We start from the raw sequence: 22190 nt of genomic DNA on the forward strand, positions 1-22190 counted from the left end.
TATATTATTTATAGAGAACATATATAATCTTGTTTTGATATTGGCAACATTTCATCAAGAAAACAAGTATATATCAAAATGAATTTTTTGGCAAAATCAAATATAAAACTAGAATCAAACGCCACTTTAAACTATAAATTTTAAACTTGATTTTACATGCAATTATTTTATAATATGTTTCTGGATTGTTTTATACATGAATTGTAGACCTTACATTTATGGTGTTACACTATCAGAGTTTCCTTACAATGGTCATAACCGTTGGTCTAATAGAACGTTAGATGCCAAACTTTTATGAACCCACCTGGATATAAACGTGTGGAATCTAGGAATTTTCATGGAAGATAGAAAAAATGTTTATTGGAATTATTTATAAGTTGAATTTTCAACTATTAGACTTGAAAATTGGAAAACCAGTTCTTCCCCATTCCACCAAGTCCTTGAACATGGCGTGTTTATTATAATTTTAATATTTTTTTTTTTTTGAGAAGGTTCATACATACACGTCATCGCATTATTCTATTTATATATCAAAACATATGCACTATTTTATATATTCGACTTATAAGGCATCAAACCTCTCATTAATAATTTTCATTTTAGATTGAGGAGAGACTTTGGCAATCTCACAAATCTTCAAGCCTTGTTAAGATTGGTTAATCTACAGATTATAGACCATGTCTGCAGCAGCAAGAACCATTGCTTCTTTTAACTTGAAAAACCTTCATATCCTTGCTCGCCGCAGATCCAATGTTTACGCTCTTAATCCGTATAACTCTTCACAGATCTCCACCTTTACATCTCGACATGGTCTCTGGGCAAACCAAGGGGTGTCACTTCACATCTACCGTGGAATCCATAGTAGAAGCAACAAAAAAATGTAATCTTCTATGAACATCATCTTTTTCCCTTTCACTTCCATTATCTTTACCACTAACTAACGTTGATTTTTGTGTCTTGAGTTTGAGTAATTTGGTGTAGGCCGAAAAGCGTAAATTTGATTGTTTATCAATCAAAAGGAAAAATTAGTCTTTAACCCTAATTATATACTTAACCTTTTATTGTATTAATTGATGTAGGAATTTGAATGTTAACTGTAATGTTCAACCAAGTGCACCTATTCCTCCAAGATTCCCTTCCATTTCTTGGTAATTATCTACTAACCATTGTACTGGTAATTCAATTTTTCATACCATCAATGAGTATTTGCTAATTTCTTGGTGTTTTTATACCTTGATCAATGAGGATTCGCTAAAAATTTTTCGCATGAATTATATATGTAGGATAAGGTGGATTATGGGGGCATTATTATCCATGGTTCTACCCTTTTGGAAGAGCACATGGCCATCAGTACAAGAATTGGAAAGTAAGGTCAAAGAAATCACTTTTATATATATCCACTCTTCATAAATACATAGCTTGTTTACTTCATCTGATTCCTTGTAAACCCTTTTGTTCTGATTTCTAAAAGATGTTCTGAATCTGGTTAATTGGTATTTTGGGTTTCGGATTATATATAATGTTACTTAATTTGGGATTAGGATTGTATATAACATTACTTGTTTTGCGATTATGGGAAAGTGAAATTGATGGGAAAAATTAAGGTTTCAAGATTTGGAAGAAGTTAATTGATTTTATATTTGTGATTTGATCTAGGATTTCATTCTCACAAATATTTATGTGTTGGGTACTGTGGATGTCTAGGGGAGGTGGACATGATTGTTGACACAATAGATACTGCAACGGAGGTTATCGAAGAGGTGGCTGAGGGAGTGGAAAAGGCAGCGGACGAAATGTTAGATAAGCTTCCAGAGGGCGGAAAGCTCAAGGATGTTGCTCGCTCTATTGAACATATAGCCAAAAATGTAGCTGATGATGCACATGCAGCTGATGAGTTAATTCACAAGGTATTATTATTATAATCAATAATGCACTTTGATTGGTAATTATGTTCATTTAGACTATTTTCCATTGGTCAATTGATTATTGTCTGATCGAGTCCTTTGGCTATATTTAATCAAAATAAACAACCTCACATGGCTTAATTACAGGTAGTCATGTCTCACTTCTGTATAATAATCATGGATCCTTCACTAATTTTATCTGACTTGGATCAATCTCATATTTCTTGGTATTAGTGGGGCAACTCGGTAGGGTTAATTTGATTGGGTCGGATTTGACTTAAACTCAATTTCAGACCATGGTCAATGTGTATGACTCAGGACCAACCTGAGACCTGAGTTGCTCCTCTCTATGCCCAAGTCCAATTGGGTTAACTCGGGGTGGTCAGATTGGTGACCTAATTAGCACCAAAATAAAGTTGGTAACATATGATCACTAAAAGAAAAGAAAAAAAAAAAAGATTTTGTAAGTAAAGTAAGATAAAATTACAGAAAACAGGGTCAAGTTTGGTCAGGTTGCCCGGGTCTCAACCAGAAATTTCGCTCCAGCCGAGATAGAAAAATTACATATGGGTTCGACCCATTGGGCGATGGAGCCAACTTGCACCCCACTTGTTAATAGGAAATTAAATTGATTTCATATGTGAATTACATTGGTTATGAGGTTTCTTAGAAGAAAAAAAAAAAAAAGCAAAGTTATTTCAGATATATAATTATAGATTTTAGAGTTTTCTCATGAAAATGCAGGTAGAGAAGGTTGAGAAAGAGGTGGAGACGGTCATTGATGCTGTCCTGGGACCTGAAAATGTGGGGAGAAAAGAAGTTGTGGAATAAAAATAAAATCATGTTCAAGCTAGTGCAGGGTCAATGTAAAACTTGATAAATATGTAAAAAGTGAAACTAGGGTTAGAGAAATGTTGACTCAATTTGTAATTGGAATTTGTTGTCTTCATCTTTGGTTATGAAAGTAATTCTTTATATTTACTAATCACCCGTGTGGTTTTCAATGCTGATCACCTATTAACAGGTTTTCCTTAGATATTAATTTTGAATGTCTAACACCTCAAGATCAATGTGGACTTATCTAGATCTGACTCCTAAGCTTTCCACATATCTCGTACCCGTGTGGTACATGTTAATTGCACTCCAACATTCAAGTTAAGAGCGATTAGATTTGCTCTCCAAATCATACCTTCAAGTCTTTATATGTCTCTTCACCTAAAGTGGTATATTTAACTGATATACATGTGCAGTGAATGATATGCACGGTTCACTAAAGAAAAAAAAATTGTTAAGATGCATGTATGCATTAAGCAGGAATGAAAACATATCAAACAAAACAATATTGATTTGACATATGACCCATTTTCAGCAAAGGAATCTTATAAATTTCATTTTTGGAGTTATTTCTAATTAATACATGATGGATTTGTAGAAATTTGATTGGTACTTTTCTTTTATAGATTTCTTAGCGTAGTTGTCCATCATCCTACAAAATGAATATTTTAACATATTAAGAACTTGATTGATCATTTTCATTTCGTGGAAAGTGAGTTTGGATAATATCTTTTCCAACTTCCCCATGTCGAGATATTGGATTGTGCACACATCAAGATGATACATGGTCGCTTAGAATAAAAAAAAAAGTAAAAACAATTCGTACAACCCATATTAGTATTGTCTACAAATTGATATCGAATTTTAGTTTCAGCCTATATATATTTTATTTTTTCTGTCACAAAGCTCTACGAGAAAGGGTGTTTCGCAAGTAAAGGAATCCCTACCATGTATTAGGAGATAGGGTATAAATATTTTTTTTGTCACGATTCCAGGTGGGCTAAACGAGTTGTATCCTTCCATCCTACCACTATAAAGTTTTGTTAGAAAGATTATTTATATAAGGCCATCTTGATTAGAGTTGGCACGTGCCTACTAGATATGGGTCCGTCCACCCCAAATCTTTAAGATGAAGTTCTTTGTAGGGAAAATTATAGAACAGGTTGGATTTGGCCGAACATAAGTATATCCATATTTGATATTTTATTCGGATTTGACTAGTTAAAATCATATTTTGATCCAGCTCAATCGAATTAATTGATTCGGGTCGATTGAGTTGCATAATTTCGAATTGTTCAAGGTTGTTTTATAAAAAAAAACACTAAGTTGTGACTTGTAACTTAAGACTTTTACCTTTTTGAAGGGAGGTTTTGATCACTATGCCCAACACTTGTTGCTAGAAAAAAAAGATATCCTAAAAATATAAAAATCTAACTTACAAAGTAATATATCATTCGAATTTAGGTAAATATAAAAATGGATCTATATTTAAACTTGGTTCCAGGGACATCAATTCATATCCAACCCATTTTTTAATTCGGATATACGTGAAGGAACCAAACCCACGAAATTCGAATTCGAATCACTCGAATTTTAGATAAAATCTGACTCATTTTATGCCCTAGGGAAAATATGAACTTTTCACATCTTTTTGCTCTCTATTTATAATGCTCCACTTTAGACAATATTTGCTAATTTTCATTGGGATTGATATCTTAATTGAGTTCGTAATTACCTTGAAAAAAACACGAATGATCTCTTCAAGATTGGTGTTCCCATTTAGACATTCCCCAACTTTGATTCTTCTAAGACAATCCGTCGATTCTAAACTTGACCTAAAAGGTTGTTTCATTTTAAACTCGATATTTGCTTATGTGTCAATCAAATCTTTTCCAACATGACTTGGATCTTGAGAACATGTTTTATTATTTGTGTAAATTGATTGTATTGGTCGACATGGAGTACTTTTCATCATTCTACATTTTTTTACCATCAATTTTTAAAGGTATTTTTCGTAATTTCACTGATATTATGTAAAATGTTAGTTATGATTTTTCGGAGTATATATTTCTTTTTATTTGGTGGAATAATGTAATCAATAGCAAAGAGTTTGTCTTGGTAATAGAATCGACGTGGATCCATGGACATAGCCTAATCTCGAGGGAACTATGTAATTCTGTATTTCTAATGGAATCAATGTTGATTTATTTCTTTCATAATATTCTTAGATCGATTTCTCTAAAACATGTCAATCCATGACTGATTGGAAAATCACTACATACGATACACATGTTATTTGCTATAACATTCCTCAATAAATGGAAGAATAAAAAAAAAAAAGGAATAATGTTGTAGTGACTTCAGGCTGGAACATCATATCTCATTTCTTGACGTGAAATTATATGGGAACCATAGATTATTTTCATCGAGATAACCGAGTGAAAAAGCATCTATGATTCCTACTCCCTACGAAGAAGGGCGATATGAGGTTTCCAGCTTGAGGTCAGTCCAGCACGACTCAAAAATTACAGCTGAGTCAGCAGCATATCCTCTTTTGTTTTGGGAACCGGCATAACCTATTCTTATCCATTCGACAATGACTTGGTCCTCCATCACAACCTTAACCTTCCGAAAGTTTAAGAAGGAACTTCAAAGTTTGGCAGATTGAGTAATTGACTCTCTCTCTCTGTCAATTGGTTTCTTCTCTTCGTAGTAATCTACATGGTGTGTTTCAATTGGTTTCTTCTTCCTAGAAAATAGGACAGTTTGTCGCATACGATACCATTTTTCTTTGTAGAATTGCTCTGGAAAAAAAAAAACGTGCAACCATATTCTTCCAAGATGATAGATAGTACATTAACTGGTCCCCTTATCGTCATCCCTACATTTAGTCCATTGGATGGTCTTCAAGATTCGTAAAATCTCAAAATCAATATTTTTTAAATTTACCATTGTACGTTATTACTTGAATTGGAAAGCCACCAACTACCTAACTCAAGTCCTCAGAAAATGCATGGCGTGTTTCCTCAAAATTTCTCACCTTCTAAGTTCTAAGATGATCCACACAAGTCAAATCTCTCTATTTATACTAAATTATGAATGGAGCCTTTATCAACTTCTCACAATCATAAGTTTCATTTTAGATTAACATACTTTATCAATTTCACAAACTTCCCAGACTCAACATTATCATGTCTTCAATAAGCACCATTGGTTCTTGTTACTTGAAAAACATTCATCTACTCGATCATCATCGAAGATCCAAAGTTTACTTACTTAATCCCTATCAATCACAAGAGATCTCCGCCTCTAAGCATCATCGACATAATTTCATTGCAAACCATGGATTGTCTCTCAACATCTGCAGCAGAATTTGTCGTGAAGACGATACGAACAAGTAATCTACTATTAACATCATTCTTCTCCCTTTCAAGTTTATTATCTTTTGCATCTTATTAGCGTTGCTGGTTGTTCCGTGACACATCTAATTAATCACTATTTAGTAATTCGATGTTGATTGTTTACTTGAGATTAGTCCTTCAGCTCGTTGGTGCGAAAGAGCGAAAAAATTAAAGTTAATTTTTTTAGCTCCAATTAAATATATTTTATTTTAGAAAATTCAGTGTTCTTACAAGTCTTAATTAATAACCTTTTTTTTTTGTTTATTATTATTGTATTTATTGATGTAGGGGTCTGATTGTCTATAGTGGTGTTACACCAGGAGCTCCTGTTCCCCCGGGACCCTCTTCTAGTTCTTGGTAATAATATTTTAAAAAATTCTCTATAATATATATATAATATATTAATTAATTATACTCATTTAATTTCGTATACCTTCAATGATGATTAGTTAAAGTTTCTCATACAAACCATGCATGCAGGGTATATTGGATTTTGGGGACGTTATTAGGCGTAATTCTACCCTTTTGGAAGTTCAAGCGACCATCGTTCCTAGAATTGAAAAGTAAGGATAAAGAAAACATTATACCCAAATTATTAACTCATTTTAGGATTACAAGAGAGTGACATCGAATTAATTGGGAGAATTGTGTTCTAATTTCATATAATTAATTGAGGATTATCTGTAATTCTGTAAAAGTTTATTCAGGTAGGTCACTATTGGAGTGTATAGAATCAGAAAGTAGTGGTAACAAGAATATGGATTCAATCATAACTCACTCTAGATCACCCTTAGAGTGCCAATTTAGGATAAATTCTTTTTTAGTTTCACAAAGAAAGTGAATCTCTCTCATCTAAACCTCAATCATATATATTTTTATTTTCTCATATATTTGTGATTTGATCTAGGATTTCATGTTCGTACTTGTGTTGGGTACTTTTGATGTCTAGGGGAGATAGACAACGTTGTCAATACAATAGAAATTGCAACGGAGATTGTCGAAGAGGTGGCTAATGGAGTGGAGAAAGTAGTGGAAGAGATAGAAGATAAGCTTCCAGGGGATGGAAACCTCAGGGATGCTGCCCATTCTGTTGAAAATATAGCGAAAAATGTAGCTGATGATGCACACAAAGCAGATGATTTAATTCACAAGGTATTACAATAATGAAATTTTGTTAATTATCTTCACTTAGAATATTTCCAATTAGTTGATTATTGAGAGTCTCTATATAACTTGGACCAATCTCATAATAGATTTGAAAGTCGGTTGGATTGGGTCTGTATTTTCACCATTGTACAATTAAGATTCTAACAATGTGTAACAGAATTATAGAAATCGATTTATCAGGTTCCCCTAAGTCTCAACCCAAATATAATCCTCAGCCGGAGGTGGAACCAGGATTTTCTTATAGTGGGGGCAAACTAATTAGATTTTTTTGCTAGAAGTTGAAGAAAATGATATTTAGGTTATTTTCAATTAGTCCTACTAGAGGAGTCCAAGTCAAGATGCAATGTCATCTTAAAAAAAATTGAGAATTTTTCAAAAATTGGAGGGATTTGAGGGAGTGGGGCAAATGGGGGATGTAATTAGTTGATAATACAGGGGTATCTCAAAAGTTCTGTGGGGGCAAAAATTGGAGGGAGGGAGGTGAGGGTGTGGGGCAAATAGGGAGGGAAGGAGGCGAGGGAGTGGGGGAAAATGGGACATGTAATTAGTGAAAAATACAGGGGTATCTCAAAGTTCTATGAGGCAATTGTCCGCACTGGTTCCTGCCCCTGTCCCCAGCCGAGATAGAAAAATTATATATGGGTTCAACCCATCCTTGTTGCAACCCCCACTTGTTATAGGAAATTAAATCAATTTCATATGTGAATCATATTGGTCATGAGGTTTCTTTGGAAGAAATAAGTTGTTTAGGATAATTTAGTTTATTTCGTGGCTTATTGATATTAAGTTTTTCAATTAAATTGCAGGTCGACGAGGTTGAGAAAGAGGTGGAGACACTCACTGAGCCTGTAATGGAACAAGAAAAAAATTCCAGGACCGAAGAAATTAGGGAAGAAAAAAAAAACTAAGAACTATATTCAAGCTTGTGTAGGGGGTTAATGTAAATTATTTTTAAACTTGTAAAAGGTGAAATTAGGTGTAGAGATGCTGAATTGGCTTTGTATAGTTGTAATATTTATTTATTTATTATTAAAGTAATTCTTAATACTTAAAAATGACCTGCAAATATATAAAGAAAAGCAGGATTTGAACCCAGGTCGTGTTATTAAGACTCAGACTTCACAAACTTAGCATGTTGTGGTTGGACCTCATGACAATTGAAATGGGATTGTAAGTTGTAACGCAAACTTTTGCAGTTGATTTTGTAGAAGCCTATGGGCCTAACTTATCCTTACAAAACCGGCTTGTAAAGAGAGGATTGCCCCAAGTTTATGTATAGCCCAGGGTTATGATACCCATGTAGGACTATCGCTCACATTCCCCCCTTATGTGTAACGTGTCTCTTATATTCTTGTTGTTACCCGTTCTGATATCATATAGAAATCCATGGGCCTAATTCATTCTCACAAAATTGGCATGTAAGGGGATGATTCTCTCAGGTTTATATATAGCCCAAGATCATGATACTCAGGCGACATCGGACCATCGCTCACACTCCCCATGCTTTGATACCATGTAAAAGTCCATGGGCCTAACTCATCCTCCCAAAACTGGCTTGGTCTAAGAGCAAACTTTTGCTATCATCGGTCCTAGGAAGATTTGTAAGTAAAGCCCTTTCTTGGACCCCCAAATTGTCGTGAACTAAACTTTAATTTCCAGATGATTAGGCATTTCCGGGTGTTTGGTTAAAACAATAAAAAAAACCTAAGTCGAAAGATTTAGAACAGACTAAAGGAATCTTGTTTCTCTAGGCATTTACAACTGCAATCCTTGGTTTGGTTTACTTATCCTCCGATTTCATTGGGAAACGAAATGAGGCATGACAAGGATTGCAGTTGGCACGTGCGTGATGCATATGTGACTGGGTCAGCCCAACGTCTCTTCTGGTACGAACAGTTTGATCTTTCACTGCGTTTTAAAAAGTGCAACTGATTTGAACGTTAGATGTAGGGACGGTTTGGATTAAAACATGTTGGCATATTGCTTCCGGATGTGCGTATTATAAAGACTATGTGTAGTTTCGTTTTTTCCAAATTTGCAAATACTGTGGGCCCTCAAGTTTAACGTATTTGAATAATTTGAAAAACTAACCATGATGGTTTAACTCTCAAGCATAATCGGTATATATTTTTCCTCAATTATAAATTAATTTATTAAACTTCTGACTATTTAAGGATGGCTTATCATCTGCATTCCCTCTTAATTTTAACAAAATCCATGTATAATTGACATTCCCTCATTTCCATTTTCCACCTTGGAGTATTTTTTATATTTCATTTATCAAAAAAATATCTCATTCATTTGCTCATTTTTAAATGAGCCATATGGATCCATCTAGAATGTATCTTATCCTCATTAAACTACATTAAATCTTATCTATTCCATATCATATATGTTAAAAAAATAAAAGTTCAAAAAGAAATAGAATGAATTTTTTTTTTATCATGTACAACATAAGTAAGGATAAATCATTTTGGATGGTCAATGCAGGGTTTGAACTCAAAACCTTTCTATTTTTGAAAGGATGCTTTGACCACTTCGCCTAACACTAATTCATTATTATAAAAGTATTGTTGGAAACAAATTTATATCAAATCAATCAAATATTAAAAGTCAAATGTTGTTCCATAAATTTTCCAAACGTAGTTTAAGGTTAGAAATTATCCAAAAGAATAAAAAGATAATAATAAATAAGGTCGATTCTCATCTTCCAAACCAATCACCCCACAAACAGTCAAATTTGCCTTGAGGCATATTTAATTAACCTTCTACATAAAATGACCATTGTGGAGGAGATTGTAATTTTTTGTCAACCAGTACTTTTAGATTATCAATATATGTGCTTCTATTTATTTTAGATACATGAAACATTCTCTTAATTGTTGTTGTTGTTTATGAGACAATGATGCAGTTCTTGTTAAAGAAGTTTCGAATGCTTAAATTAACATACTATGAGATCGAACCAAGTCTTAGTATCATTTTCAATGACTATTTCCAAGTTTCTTCTTATGAACGCTTATTTAATAATTTCCTTAACAATGCAACTCCCACTTTATTATTTAGTAGATATTTAATTACATTTCAGAATCAATAAATTTTCTCATGCACTTGCTACCATTTTCACCTTGGATTATTCCTGATACGAATCTTGAGACAACACATGCTACATCGTAAATAAATGATTTACAGCGGCTCGATTTAGGTGGTTTACTACAAAAGATCAACTTTAAGCAATTAATTAACTCAGTCAACCAAAACTCTAAGCTCTCTTCTCTCTCTCTCTCTCTATATATATATACGTGGAGTCTATGTAATGGGTGATCACAGCTGTGAAACACGTGACACATATGATGGGATACTCTCTCTTCTGTTCTTTTTCAAAAAGAAACCGAAAAGAGCCATGATTCCTGCTGTTGCTCCAACTGAGCAAAAGAACAAATCCAGAACTACAAATGTCCAGCATTCTTTCCCTTCTCGATCACTCTTACCATTCTAAATCCAAAAATCCGAAAAAAAAAAAAAATTTAAGAAAAATAGAATGACTTTAAAAAATTCCAAACAAAGTATAATATAATACTAAAAGTAAATCAAATCAACATCCTAGCCGTCCAATACATGATCAACCATCATAGAAATAATAACTGAGCAAAAAAATAAAGAAAAATAAAAAAGCAAAACTAAGCAGGTTCAAATCTTCCACTCCAACGGACGGAGTAAAAGTTCAGATCAGATCTACAGCAATAGAACGGTCGCTAAGACGCCGATGAAAGCAGATCCGGAGATGGTGATTCTGTTCAAAGCAACGCCGTTATCTGAAGGAGATCCTGATGGAGACCGAGACGGTGGCAAAGAGATTCCCGGAGACTGAGCGACAGGAGGCGCAGGACCCGGTGATGTCGTGGGAGGAGCTGGTGGAGACATGACCGAGGCTGGAGAAGGAGCGGAGGATGGAGGACTAGTAGTTGTTGGAGCAGGAACCGGAGCCACTGGAGAAGGCGTCGGAGCAGGAGGAGTGGCAACCTTTGGCGGAGAAGCTGGTGGTGATTTGGTCGGCGCCGCTCCTGGCGAGGCTGACGGTCCTTGCGCGAGAGCCGATCCGATCATCAAAGCAAACATTATCAGAACAACATTGTTCGAAGATCCCATCTTACGGCACTGAGATCAGATCGAGATTCAAGAGTGAGCGAGAGCGAGAGCGAGGGCGAGAGCGGAGAAGAAATGAGAGAAAATGTTGAATAAAAATAGCTGAGAAGAAAACAGAAAAGGAGTATATATAGGTGGAGTGGGGTTAAGTCGGTTTGCGGAGAATCAATTAGTAAGGCTAATTTTGTAAATTTACATGGTCTAATTGTCTTTTTCCCCATCAATGCCGAGGATATTATAAAATATTCTTATATACATTTCTAACTATAAATAATTTCGTATACACTTTAAAGGACCATTTGATTATCTTGGATCCTCTTTAATGTCATTTAATATTTTCATATACATTGATGATCAATCTCAGTCGTTGATTAATATATTCCATTGGTTATTAGAGAATTAGAATATAAAATACTCTAAAGAAAATGGACGGGTAAGATGTGATCATGCATTCACACTGACCACTAGATTGAGTTTTATATAAGCTTACGAATCTCTACTCAATTACCTAAAGTGCACCCACGTTCTCCCTCTCTTTATTATTATTAATTTTTTTTTATTATGAGCTGTGCCCACGTTCTCAAATGGAACTATCACCATCATTTGATCCGTATTACATCAAATTTTCAGATAATCTCTCCGTCCAAATTTAAAAATATTGTACTTTCTTCGTGAAGATTATTAACATCGTTCAGCCGAAGTTGCTTCCAGATTGCACTACACAAATCTCTAAAAACATCTCATGATCTAAGCCACAATATCAGGTTGCTTATAACCTTTGAAGAAATTTGTGAAGTCTTTGACCAAATCAAATACGTTTTAAATTATATATATATATATATATATATATATATATATATATATATATATATATATATATATATATATATAATAAACGGCATTTGGTAGACAATGTCGGGAAAAAAAATTTAATTTTTTTATGATAAGATCATCCTCATATAAAATCAGACCATTCCAAAATTTTTAACCCCAATAAAAATTTATGATCATTCTTACTTCTATCTATAGATATAATCCTTACAAAGAATAAAAAAATCAGTCCATTATTATGAAATGTTTAACCTATATAGGGACATACCTCTTTGTCTATCAAACCCAACTCATATAAAATAATAAACTATAAATATACATTAATTATATATTTTAGACATAATATCAGATTGCTAAATGATTGATCCAATCCAATATCGATCTATTAATTTACCAAATAAGAAGTTCAGAACCACTTTATTAAAGCTATTTCTTTTTTTTTATCATTAGTATAATTTGGTTCGGTGAGCTTGTTTGAATTAAAAGTTGAATTGTTCACTGAACACGTCCCATCCTTAAAAGTAGCCGTTGAAGTGGATGACAGCCAAGAAAAAAAAACACGAAATCAAGAAATAAAATATACATATAGCATCACGAGAAGAGGGCTGTTATAACCCCATGAATCGGCAATTCTCACATCATAGGCCCACCCTAATTAAGATTAAACACATTTCAAGAAAACACTACTGAAAATGATTTTTTCCACCAAACACACACTCAGGTCTTTCAATGTGAAATGTCATCATTTGGTCCATCATGATGGATCAAATTATTAGACCAAGGAAATTTTTTGGGATTAAGCTGTGAGGATGATGGATCAAATGACAGCAGATGGCAACCACTCAAGTGCTTGGCCCGCAAACATGGGAACAAGTTCTCCCAAGGCAAAGGAATAAGCCTCTGGCACCTTCCACGTGGTCTTGATCATTTTGATCTTGGATGAATTTCTTGGGAGTCCATAGAAGTCTGGCCCATTAAAGCTCGTAAACGCCTCTAGCTTGTCAAGTGCGCCCGCCTAAAAAATAAAAATAATTATGCAGTTTTATATCAAACAAGCAATAAGGATGCCGATAGTCATAGACTCAAAATATAGATATAGTGCACCGACAAAAACAAAAGTTTGGTTGTTCCCGTGTGGACTTCTGACACACTACACCCGCTAAGAAGTTGCAACCAATGAACCACGGGACCATAGAGACCTCCGATCTTCAGCCATGAAATATACCTAGAATTGTTGCCTAACATCGGCACTCTTCCTACCATGTAGATGCACTCTTTTCTGAGAATACAATCACTACAAGAACGATGGCAAAAATCTTCCAAGTCAAGGATGCACCAAGGTCTTTCATCTTTACGACTAAAGAACCACCAAGCATGTATGGGATCCTCATCAAAGGGTCTTCGGATGGGGGACCTTGCTAACCAGCTAAACACTCGTAAGGCATGACAAGATGCATCAAGGGGTGAACAAAATGAGAACAGATGCCTGATTGTGAAGGAAAAAATTAGATGCCTCTTGTGCTAGAAGACCTTGAAGATGGAGACTAGAAAAAGGTGGCCCAATTTGGACAAAATAGAGGTTATATTGTAAAAGTGGAACATATTTTTTGCCCATAAAAAAAAAAGTAAAAAAGGGAAGAATATATTTCAGTTTCCAAAATTGGGGTAGGTATATCGAAGTGGGTACACATTTCACTAAACAACAAGATAGGGATGAACATTTAAACAAGCAAACCTAAATGGAAGGGCATGTTGGTCCAAAATAGGGATGAACATTTAAACATGAAAACCTAGGAGACCTTGATCAAGCTTAAGGAGTGGGGTCTCATCAATGAAGCTAAGTGCAGCCTGTGTAAAATGCAAGATTTGGATTCAAAGCATATCTTTGGGGGCTGCCCTTTTTTGAGGTGGGTATGGACCGGTATTCTCATGAAATGTCTCATGCGAAAAGCCTTTGGTACTTGGGTTAAAGAGGTTGAATGGACTGTCAAAAATTTTAAAGGGAAGTTGATCATTCAAAGGGTGAAGCAAGTAGTTGTATGTGCCTTTATTTACCACATTTGGAGGGAGCATTGCAATAGAATTTATCAAAATAATTGCCTTGATCTGGATTCGATTATTCACAAGATTGTTGAGGATATTAAGATCAACTTCGAGGGATTACTAGAAGACATTGAAGACTCTAATTTGAATCGTGCCTTCACTCATGCTCGGGACCTTCAAGCTAGTTTTATCCCCAAGCTGAGAAGGTATTGCGCTTGGCCTAAACCAGATAGAGATATTTGAACCATTAACCCAGATGGTTCCTTCTCCATGAGTAGAAGAGGGTTTGGCGCAATCATTAGGAACAATGAAGGAGAAGTTTTGGCGGCTATTGCAGGATGTGAAGCCCCGATTTCTGTCATTTCTCATGAGCTCCGGGGCATTCTCCATGGGATTAAGTTAGCAATCTCCAAAGGATGCTCAAAGATTCATATCCAATCCGATTCCTTGCAAGCTATCCAAGTCCTGAAAGGTAGGTGGAACCCCTCGTGGAGTGTTCTTCACGTGGTCCTTGATATAAGGAACTTGCTTCACAGATTCAGCGAAGTTTCCTTCTCCCACGTCTTTAGAGAGACCAACAAGGCTGCCGATATGCTAGCTTCCTATCAGAATAGCTTAGATTGTACTGAATTAGATTGTGAGTTGCTCTCTAGCGACCTTATATGTATTAGTTATCAAGATGCTTGTGGTATCCCGTTCATTCGATTGTAGCTGGTCTGGGTCTGCCTTAACCTTGTTGACCTTTCAAAAAAAAAAAGGCAAACCTAGAAGGAAAGGCTTGTGCCATCAAATGGGACAAACATCAACAAACAAGCCCAGACATGTTACATGTTTTCATTGGCAGACCAATTGGTCTTAACAATCTATGTAGGCCTTCAGTTTAATGGGTATACAGGTTCATTAATTATTTCACAAGTAAAATCGTTTCGATGGAATAAATGTATCATAGAATTAGGTGTGGAAAATTAAATTCTTTAGACCTATTTGCCAAAAATAATTAATTTGACAATAGAGAAACATTATAACTTTGTTTTGGGTAGATGCATAAATATTACAGATTTACAACAGAAAGTGTAACGGAAATTACCTCTTCAAATACCTTCGCATAAAGTGACAGGGCAACAGGGGCACTGTATATACCGGCACACCCACAAGAGCACTCTTTCTGTCGTCTCTCATGAGGAGCACTATCAGTTCCAAGAAAAAAACGTTTATTTCCACTTGTCACAGCTGATACAATAGCCTGTCCTATATGAAAAACAAACCAATGATCTAAGCAAGGGAGATAACCAAGAGTAAATGTACAGTCAGCAACTTCAAAATAAATTTAAAAAAAAACTAGCTACCAAATAATTTCGAAAACAACAAAAAATTAAAAAGCCTCTAATCTAATAATAGTGTTTTTTCTTGGGAAAAAAATCCTCAAAACACAAGGGGTGTTCGTAACAGGCAACAATTAATGTGGGAAGAGATCATCTTTGACTAAGAGTTGAAGATAAAACTTATTTTGAGATTTAAGTAGCTCCAAGGAACTCCCAAAATCAAGTCAACACCACACCTGAAACCCGAACCAAATATTTCCCTTTTGGCCAGTCTTGCGAGCAGAATAGAACTTATTTTTACAAACCAATTTTGTAAAAGAACCCCCATGTGGTAGAGTGATGCCCCTCCACTTGTTCTAAAAAATGTTCAAGAAATTAATCATATCAGTGACCACCAGCAAGGATTAAAATAGGTAGGGCTGTGCCTATGCCATCCTTGTTCTAAAAAACAGTTGAGAGATTAATCATATTTGTGATCACAAGCAAGGTTTAAAATCCCATTTTGATGCAATGTTTCAGTCAGGAGAAAAGAACAAAATGGTCTCAACTGAACATTCTAAGACAACCCGAAATATTCCTGGAACATTCAATGTTTTGTGATCAATGTTTCATTCCGGTCACGGCCTGCATGTAAATCTCAATAGATCTAACTTGAACAACCTCTAAGGATGAGTTTTAGGTACAAAATCATTGAACATTCAGTAATTACCAGCTAGATAGTTCCTTAGCTCCAAACATCTCAGGGAACCATGTGAAAGTACACGTTTGTGCTTTTTTAGTTAATTTAGAAATTAATGTAAAACCCAGCTTATATTTTGGTGGGAGAGCTGGATTTGAACCCACTACTTCAACGTTGCATTGTAATGTCAACCTATAGAACTATGGGTCTAAGCCCATAATAAAAATCATGTTAGAATCTATTCTTCTATCTATAAATCAGGACTGTCTAAGGAGAGTCCCTCCTTTTCTAGGAATGCAGAGATCTAATGCTGCCAAGCCATATAGTGTATATAATAGAGCTCTCTGGATGGTTCTCCTGTCGAAATCACATTGTATCCACCATGTATTGTACGTCCCCAAATGAATCTAACCCTTGAATTTTTTAAGTGGAGAAAAGTGAAAGATATCCTACCCCTTTTTGCCATGTCACAGAGTGGTATAGGGGTTAAAGTTGGAACATGATGAGAGGTGAGTTAGGCAAAACATATGTGGCCTTCTGGGCTCAAAATTGAATTTTAAGTGAAGGATACTTATTAATCAAATGGCATGGCATGCCATTCAACATAGAAAAACCTTGGAAATGGAGTATCTTTAAATATCTTGCATGATGCCATAAAAATATAAGGATTTTGACTGTTAACAGTATAATAACTACCATTCATTTCGGGAAACATGTAAATAAACTTTTCCAATATTTTCTTTTTTAAGTAAAACCCTTTCCAACATGCTCTGGAGTGCAAAAGGATAACATACTATGGATCTCTCTTTTCAATACTGGAAGGCAGTAATTATGTGGCTGTAATCCTCCTTGAAATATAGAATTCCTATTGAGAAGAAGATGTTGTGGTGTCACAGTTGCAGCAACAGATCCTAAAAATTGAGATGATTCCAGAAAAAAGCCCACCATAGGCTCGCGAGTTAGATGACAAAGATAAATAAAATAAAATAAAAAGTCCAAATAAGCTGTTACGCAGGACTATAACATACCTTCCCGACAAGATTCGATAAACCTAACAGCTTCCTGGGTAGTAATATGCTCCATTACAATTTTCAACTGTGGAAACTTCTGTATTAATGGTCTTAAAATGGTATCAATGAAGACTTTTTCACGATCGAATACGTCAACCTCTGGATCCGTAACTTCCCCATGGACCTATAAAGGTAAATCATAGAAAGAAAACATTTCAGAAAATGTCTTCCCTTTGGGATCAATCTAATGCATTATGGTATTTCTACAAACAATACTATAATGAAAATTTTCTTAAAGTTCAATTCTTAGTAAAGAACATCTCAAATGAAAAAGACTAAGGAACTCTCGTATTGCACCTAATAGGCTACGTTTCAGGACTATATGTTTCTAAATATCATGTTGCAAGTCAAAGCATATAACTATTTATATGTTGCAGTAAAGTCCACTGGAGAAAATACCAGCAATGGCATATTCTGCTCAACCATCTCCTCAAGAACAGGAAGACACTTCCCCAAAAGATCTGTAACACCATCTTGAGAATTTGTTGTAGCCCCAGCAGGATACAACTTTACAGCAAAAACCACACCACTTCTCCCTGTCGAACCAATTTGTATTAAAAAATATCAATAATAAGAATTTGGTTACACTTTGCTCTCAAGTTGGTCTTTTCGACCACCCTTTCTATTTTTCTCTTCTTGATTAATGAAATTTTCATTTATCAAAAAAGATATATATATATATACGAGTGGATATACATGATTCAATATAGAGTACTATCTTGGATGGCTAGGCTAGAATGTTTCCCCATTAGATTTTACAGAGTTCTGTATTGCCTTGTACAAGAAATCTAATTATTTAAAAGATTGTTTTATGGTACATGTGTCTTTTACAAATTACAACTGATAAAAATAAATGACACATTTGTAGCTTAATTGAGAATTAAAATTACTCTAATTTAATGTATTTTGTGTATCTTGGCATATGGAGACTTACCAAAAAAATTTACTAATGTATTGTTCTAATTTGTTGACAACCAAGAATTATAACAAGACCGAGATTGTAAACCTTGTGAGTATTCCATGTAAATATAACCAGAGATTGAAAATTGGACTTACTAGCAAGCTTGATCTCATCAGGATGGGTGTTGTCCGTTAAGTAAAGTGTCATAAGAGGAGTAAAATTACTATTGGCCGGCAATGCTTTCAATATGGATTCACGATAAGCAACAGCAGCAGCTGTAGTCGTGACTGGAGGTTTCAAGTTTGGCATCACAATGGCCCTTCCAAAATGGTTTGCACTGTTGGAAGATTAAATTTGAGTTAAAAAAGGCAATGACAACCATCACAATTGAGTATAAAATTCGAAAGAAACATGACTAAAATTAAGAAATATAACCTATGAGAGACAACAGCCTCTAAAAGGTCACCATCACGAAGATGAAGATGCCAGTCATCAGGCTGTGTTAGTGAGAGCTCCATCTTTACTGCTTTAATTTTTACTGAACAAGAAGGTCCTTTGACCTTTCCAAAAGGGAAATTCGGTGCCTAGAATGCAACAAACATCTGCCACAATGTCAGGAGGACAAAAAGAACCGATTAACAATTCCTATGTTTAAACTTCACATAGATGTAAACTTAGAGAATGCAGAATATTATAATGCAGTTATCTAGAATTTCAAATAGAAAAATCTTATCCATTAAGGTCCCCTGTTATTGTGTTAGATCATTTAGAATCATAATGATGTGAAGCGTAACCATAACCAATGCTACTTGTTGAACATGCATCAACAGTGCTTGTCATCCTGAGCATTTGGATGAGAGTCACTTTGTGCCTCTTCATTCGCACTATCCACAAACGAGCCCAAATAGAGTTGGCTCTACATAGTGAATAGGTGTTTCTCTCCATAATTCCTTTCGCATCATTTAATCTCAAGGCTAGCTATCCAAATTGGCCCTTGAAGTCAATACTCTACCACAACTCAATCAATCATATGGTCATTTTATAAAGGATTTTTTTTTTGTTGTTGATGGGTAAAGCTAGACTTGAACCCACGACCTCTAAGTTGTTTTGCAATATGTAAAACCAGCTGAGCTATGAGTCTAAGCCTTCTTTTGACATCATAGTTTTAAAACCCATTTTGACTTCTCATCTCGTCCATGAACGAGACCGAGTTGTCTCGGAAGAGATTTTTAAAAATGCCTTAGAATTAGAACAAACCATGTCTTTGAGACGACTTGTCAACTCATCTCGTTGGTGGAAGATACCGAAACAACATGGATGAGATTTAAAACCATGTTTGAAACAGGATTGGCTTTCTAGTTTTGATAGATGAATAACATTAAAGAATAATAATCAGTCCATTCCGAAATTTCTAACCCCATCAAAAATGATTTACAAAAAATGGACGGTCCATGATTCTTCAACTTGTAAACATGGGGCTAGATGTTTCGGAAAGGGCTGATTTTTGGTGAGGATGATCTTCTCACCATAGAGATCATCCTCACCAAAAATCAGCCCATTCCAAAACTTCTAACCCATGTAGGACAAAACACGTAGGGCAAATAGTAGGGTGCCGAACATTTTCCATATATATATATATATATATGGGAAATGTTCAGCACCCTAAGTTTTACCACACACTTTAACAAACGTTTTTTGTCCTACATGGGTTAGAAGTTTTGGAATGGGCTGATTTTTGGTGAGGATGATCTCTATGATTAGAAGATCATCCTCCCCAAAAATCAGCCCATTCCGAAATGTTTAGCCCCATGTTTACACGTTGAAAAATCGTGGACCGTCCATTTTTGTAAATCAATTTTGATGGGGTTAGAAGTTTTGGAATGAGCTGATTTTTGGTGAGGATGATCTCCTCACCATAGAGATCATCCTCACCAAAAATCAGCTCATTCCGAAACTTCTAACCCATGTAAGACAAAACGCGTTTGTTAAAGTGTGTGGTAAAACTAAGGGTGCCGAACGGGACCCTATATATAATATATATATATATATATATATATATATATATATATATATATATATATATATTCCTCATCAGCTCAAATAAGCATAGAGTGTAGAATTGAAACAAAATGAATTTGAAGAAGAAAGGGAATATCTTGGGAGGAATTACCAAAGTCTTTATCATTCCAAATGCCTTTGGGAAAATTTCAAAGCTTCTCTTGAATACTGCACTGCCTTCTCACTTCAAAAAAATCAGATGAGAGAGAGAGATCTGTGGTTGTGAGGAAAAAAATGAAAGATGGTGAAAGGTATACTGCGCTGCTGCGGCTCTTTCGCGTACTCCTTCAATTTATTCCCTTGATTCAAAGAAAGAAAAGGAGAAGAAGAGTGTGTGATTTAGAGAGATACCCCTTGTGTTTTCAAACTGATGACATGCAACCCTTGACCTTGGTCTCTTTTGAAGATATCAATACAATTACTTAAATGCCTACTACATCTTCAATCTTTCACGGATCTTCATTCTTCAGTATGAACCCAAATTAAAGACGAAATTTCCAGCAACAAACAAAACAAAACAATTCAGAGGACTTTGAACTAAAATTTGAGACTCCCACCTAGTTCTTCCAACAAAGAGAGGGCTTCAGGGTTTTCAAATCTCTTAGAAAATGGTAATTTTTAGGTTGATATTCCGTCTCAAATCCAACTGTTGAATACGAACAATTCTCGGGTAAAAAAGAAAATGAATCGTCATAATCTGACTACCTCACGTGGCAAACTCAATCGACTACCCTGACATAGGGCTGTCAACGGATACCTATCCGATTGGATATCGGTACATCCGAATTCGAATTTGAATCCGAAATAAATCATCAATATCCGAATTCGTATCCGATTAACCTTTCAGATATCCGATTCGGATTCATCCTCCTGATTATTTCTCAAATCCATAGAATGGATATCAAAATCCCCCATTTCCAACCTCTTTTTTCAAACCCATTTATCAATAACCCATGAAAAGAAAAGAAAAGAAAAACCTATTGCTATCTTCTTTCTTCAACCTCTATTCTGTGTATAAAGATTCAATTTTTTTTGCTTGAGATTGAAGATATGAGAGACCTAAGAAATAAGGGTTTTTTGCTTGAGTTGAAGTTGAGAGAGAGAAAGAGATGCAGACTAGAAGAAGAAGACATACAAATCAAGAGGCTTTTTCTTGTTATTCATCTTAGTTTGGTCTATCATAGGCTTCAAATAATGCCTGAGATTTCAATGGGGATATATGCCATGGTGGAGCTTCTCAAGCTCTTTTTTGTTGTAGTTGAGAGAGAGAGAGACTGGACAGTTCGCCCTTATACTTACCGGATGCTCGCTTCTTTCGTGAAGACTCTAAATGAGTGGAGAAGATGGAAGACTTGAGGTTTTAGAGCTTTAGATATTTTAATTAAAATTTTTTTTTTTCTAACGAATTGGATATTATTGAATCGGATATACCGATATTCGAATTTGTATCCAAAATATTATTGAATATTAAAATGCATCCGAATTCGAATTCAAAATCAAAAAATTTAAGATAATATCTCATTTTTTCAACACGGATTCGAATTTGAATTTGGATTTTGACTATTCATTGACATGCCTACCTTGATGTGATAAGTTCGAAAATCATAGATCTGCTCTCCTTAAGATACATGATAGCATTTCTCCATAAAAAAATGTATCTCGGAGGAATTGTGTATCCCAAAGAGCACATATCAATGATTTTTGAACTTATCATGTCAAGTAGTTGATTAAACCACGTGAGATAGTCAAATTATCATGATGTGAATATCTAACTATCTCACGTGACATACTCAAACTATTACCTGATATGACAAGTTTAGAAATCGTAGATCTGTAC

The 22190-nt window shown here is 35.0% G+C and overlaps 4 protein-coding genes across 5 annotated transcripts; 2 read left to right on the forward strand and 2 right to left on the reverse strand.

The window, feature by feature from the left end:
- Window positions 1–548: 548 nt before the first annotated feature.
- On the forward strand, window positions 549–2908 carry LOC147402696 (uncharacterized). Its single transcript, XM_086437592.1, has 5 exons — window positions 549–880; window positions 1080–1148; window positions 1284–1366; window positions 1705–1907; window positions 2649–2908. The coding sequence occupies exons 1-5, from the start codon at window positions 678–680 to the stop codon at window positions 2733–2735; spliced, it is 645 nt and encodes a 214-aa protein (XP_086293718.1). The 5' UTR covers window positions 549–677; the 3' UTR covers window positions 2736–2908.
- Window positions 2909–5833: 2925 nt separating this feature from the next.
- Window positions 5834–8401, forward strand: LOC147402697 (uncharacterized). The gene is made up of 5 exons (XM_086438026.1): window positions 5834–6135; window positions 6428–6496; window positions 6620–6702; window positions 7089–7291; window positions 8113–8401. Exons 1-5 carry the CDS (start codon window positions 5930–5932, stop codon window positions 8212–8214), a joined length of 663 nt encoding a protein of 220 aa, XP_086294152.1. The 5' UTR covers window positions 5834–5929; the 3' UTR covers window positions 8215–8401.
- Window positions 8402–10845: 2444 nt separating this feature from the next.
- LOC147402698 (uncharacterized) lies at window positions 10846–11545 on the reverse strand. Its single transcript, XM_086438027.1, has one exon. It carries the CDS (start codon window positions 11450–11452, stop codon window positions 11039–11041), a length of 414 nt encoding a protein of 137 aa, XP_086294153.1. The 5' UTR covers window positions 11453–11545; the 3' UTR covers window positions 10846–11038.
- A 1300-nt stretch (window positions 11546–12845) lies between these two features.
- On the reverse strand, window positions 12846–21664 carry PYR4 (pyrimidin 4). Of its 2 annotated transcripts, none has more exons than XM_086438029.1 (8): window positions 20466–21664; window positions 18731–18879; window positions 18451–18632; window positions 17794–17930; window positions 17353–17518; window positions 17119–17235; window positions 15411–15571; window positions 12846–13295 (listed from the first exon to the last, which is right to left on the reverse strand). In XM_086438029.1, the coding sequence occupies exons 1-8, from the start codon at window positions 20478–20480 to the stop codon at window positions 13098–13100; spliced, it is 1125 nt and encodes a 374-aa protein (XP_086294155.1). In that variant the 5' UTR covers window positions 20481–21664; the 3' UTR covers window positions 12846–13097. The 2 variants fall into 2 exon arrangements, with proteins under 2 accessions (XP_086294155.1, XP_086294156.1); XM_086438030.1 differs by having other exon boundaries at window positions 18731–18897.
- Between the last annotated feature and the right edge of the window lie 526 nt (window positions 21665–22190).

This window comes from Akebia trifoliata, chromosome 4, assembly GCF_017979445.1.
Source record: "Akebia trifoliata isolate Shusen 1 chromosome 4, ASM1797944v1, whole genome shotgun sequence".
Lineage (NCBI taxonomy): Eukaryota > Viridiplantae > Streptophyta > Magnoliopsida > Ranunculales > Lardizabalaceae > Akebia > Akebia trifoliata.

Coding starts and splice junctions, on each gene's coding strand:
- LOC147402696 (XM_086437592.1), top strand. CDS start 678: ATGTCTGCAGCAGCAAGAACCATTGCTTCTTTTAACTTGAAAAACCTT. Junction 881..1,079: donor AGTAGAAGCAACAAAAAAAT/GTAATCTTCTAT, acceptor TAATTGATGTAG/GAATTTGAATGTTAACTGTA. Junction 1,149..1,283: donor AGATTCCCTTCCATTTCTTG/GTAATTATCTAC, acceptor TTATATATGTAG/GATAAGGTGGATTATGGGGG.
- LOC147402697 (XM_086438026.1), top strand. CDS start 5,930: ATGTCTTCAATAAGCACCATTGGTTCTTGTTACTTGAAAAACATTCAT. Junction 6,703..7,088: donor ATCGTTCCTAGAATTGAAAA/GTAAGGATAAAG, acceptor TTTGATGTCTAG/GGGAGATAGACAACGTTGTC. Junction 7,292..8,112: donor CAGATGATTTAATTCACAAG/GTATTACAATAA, acceptor ATTAAATTGCAG/GTCGACGAGGTTGAGAAAGA.
- LOC147402698 (XM_086438027.1), bottom strand. CDS start 11,452: ATGGGATCTTCGAACAATGTTGTTCTGATAATGTTTGCTTTGATGATC.
- PYR4 (XM_086438029.1), bottom strand. Junction 18,633..18,730: donor GAGGCTGTTGTCTCTCATAG/GTTATATTTCTT, acceptor ATCTTCCAACAG/TGCAAACCATTTTGGAAGGG. Junction 13,296..15,410: donor ATGCGAAGGTATTTGAAGAG/GTAATTTCCGTT, acceptor TTTATTTTTTAG/GCGGGCGCACTTGACAAGCT.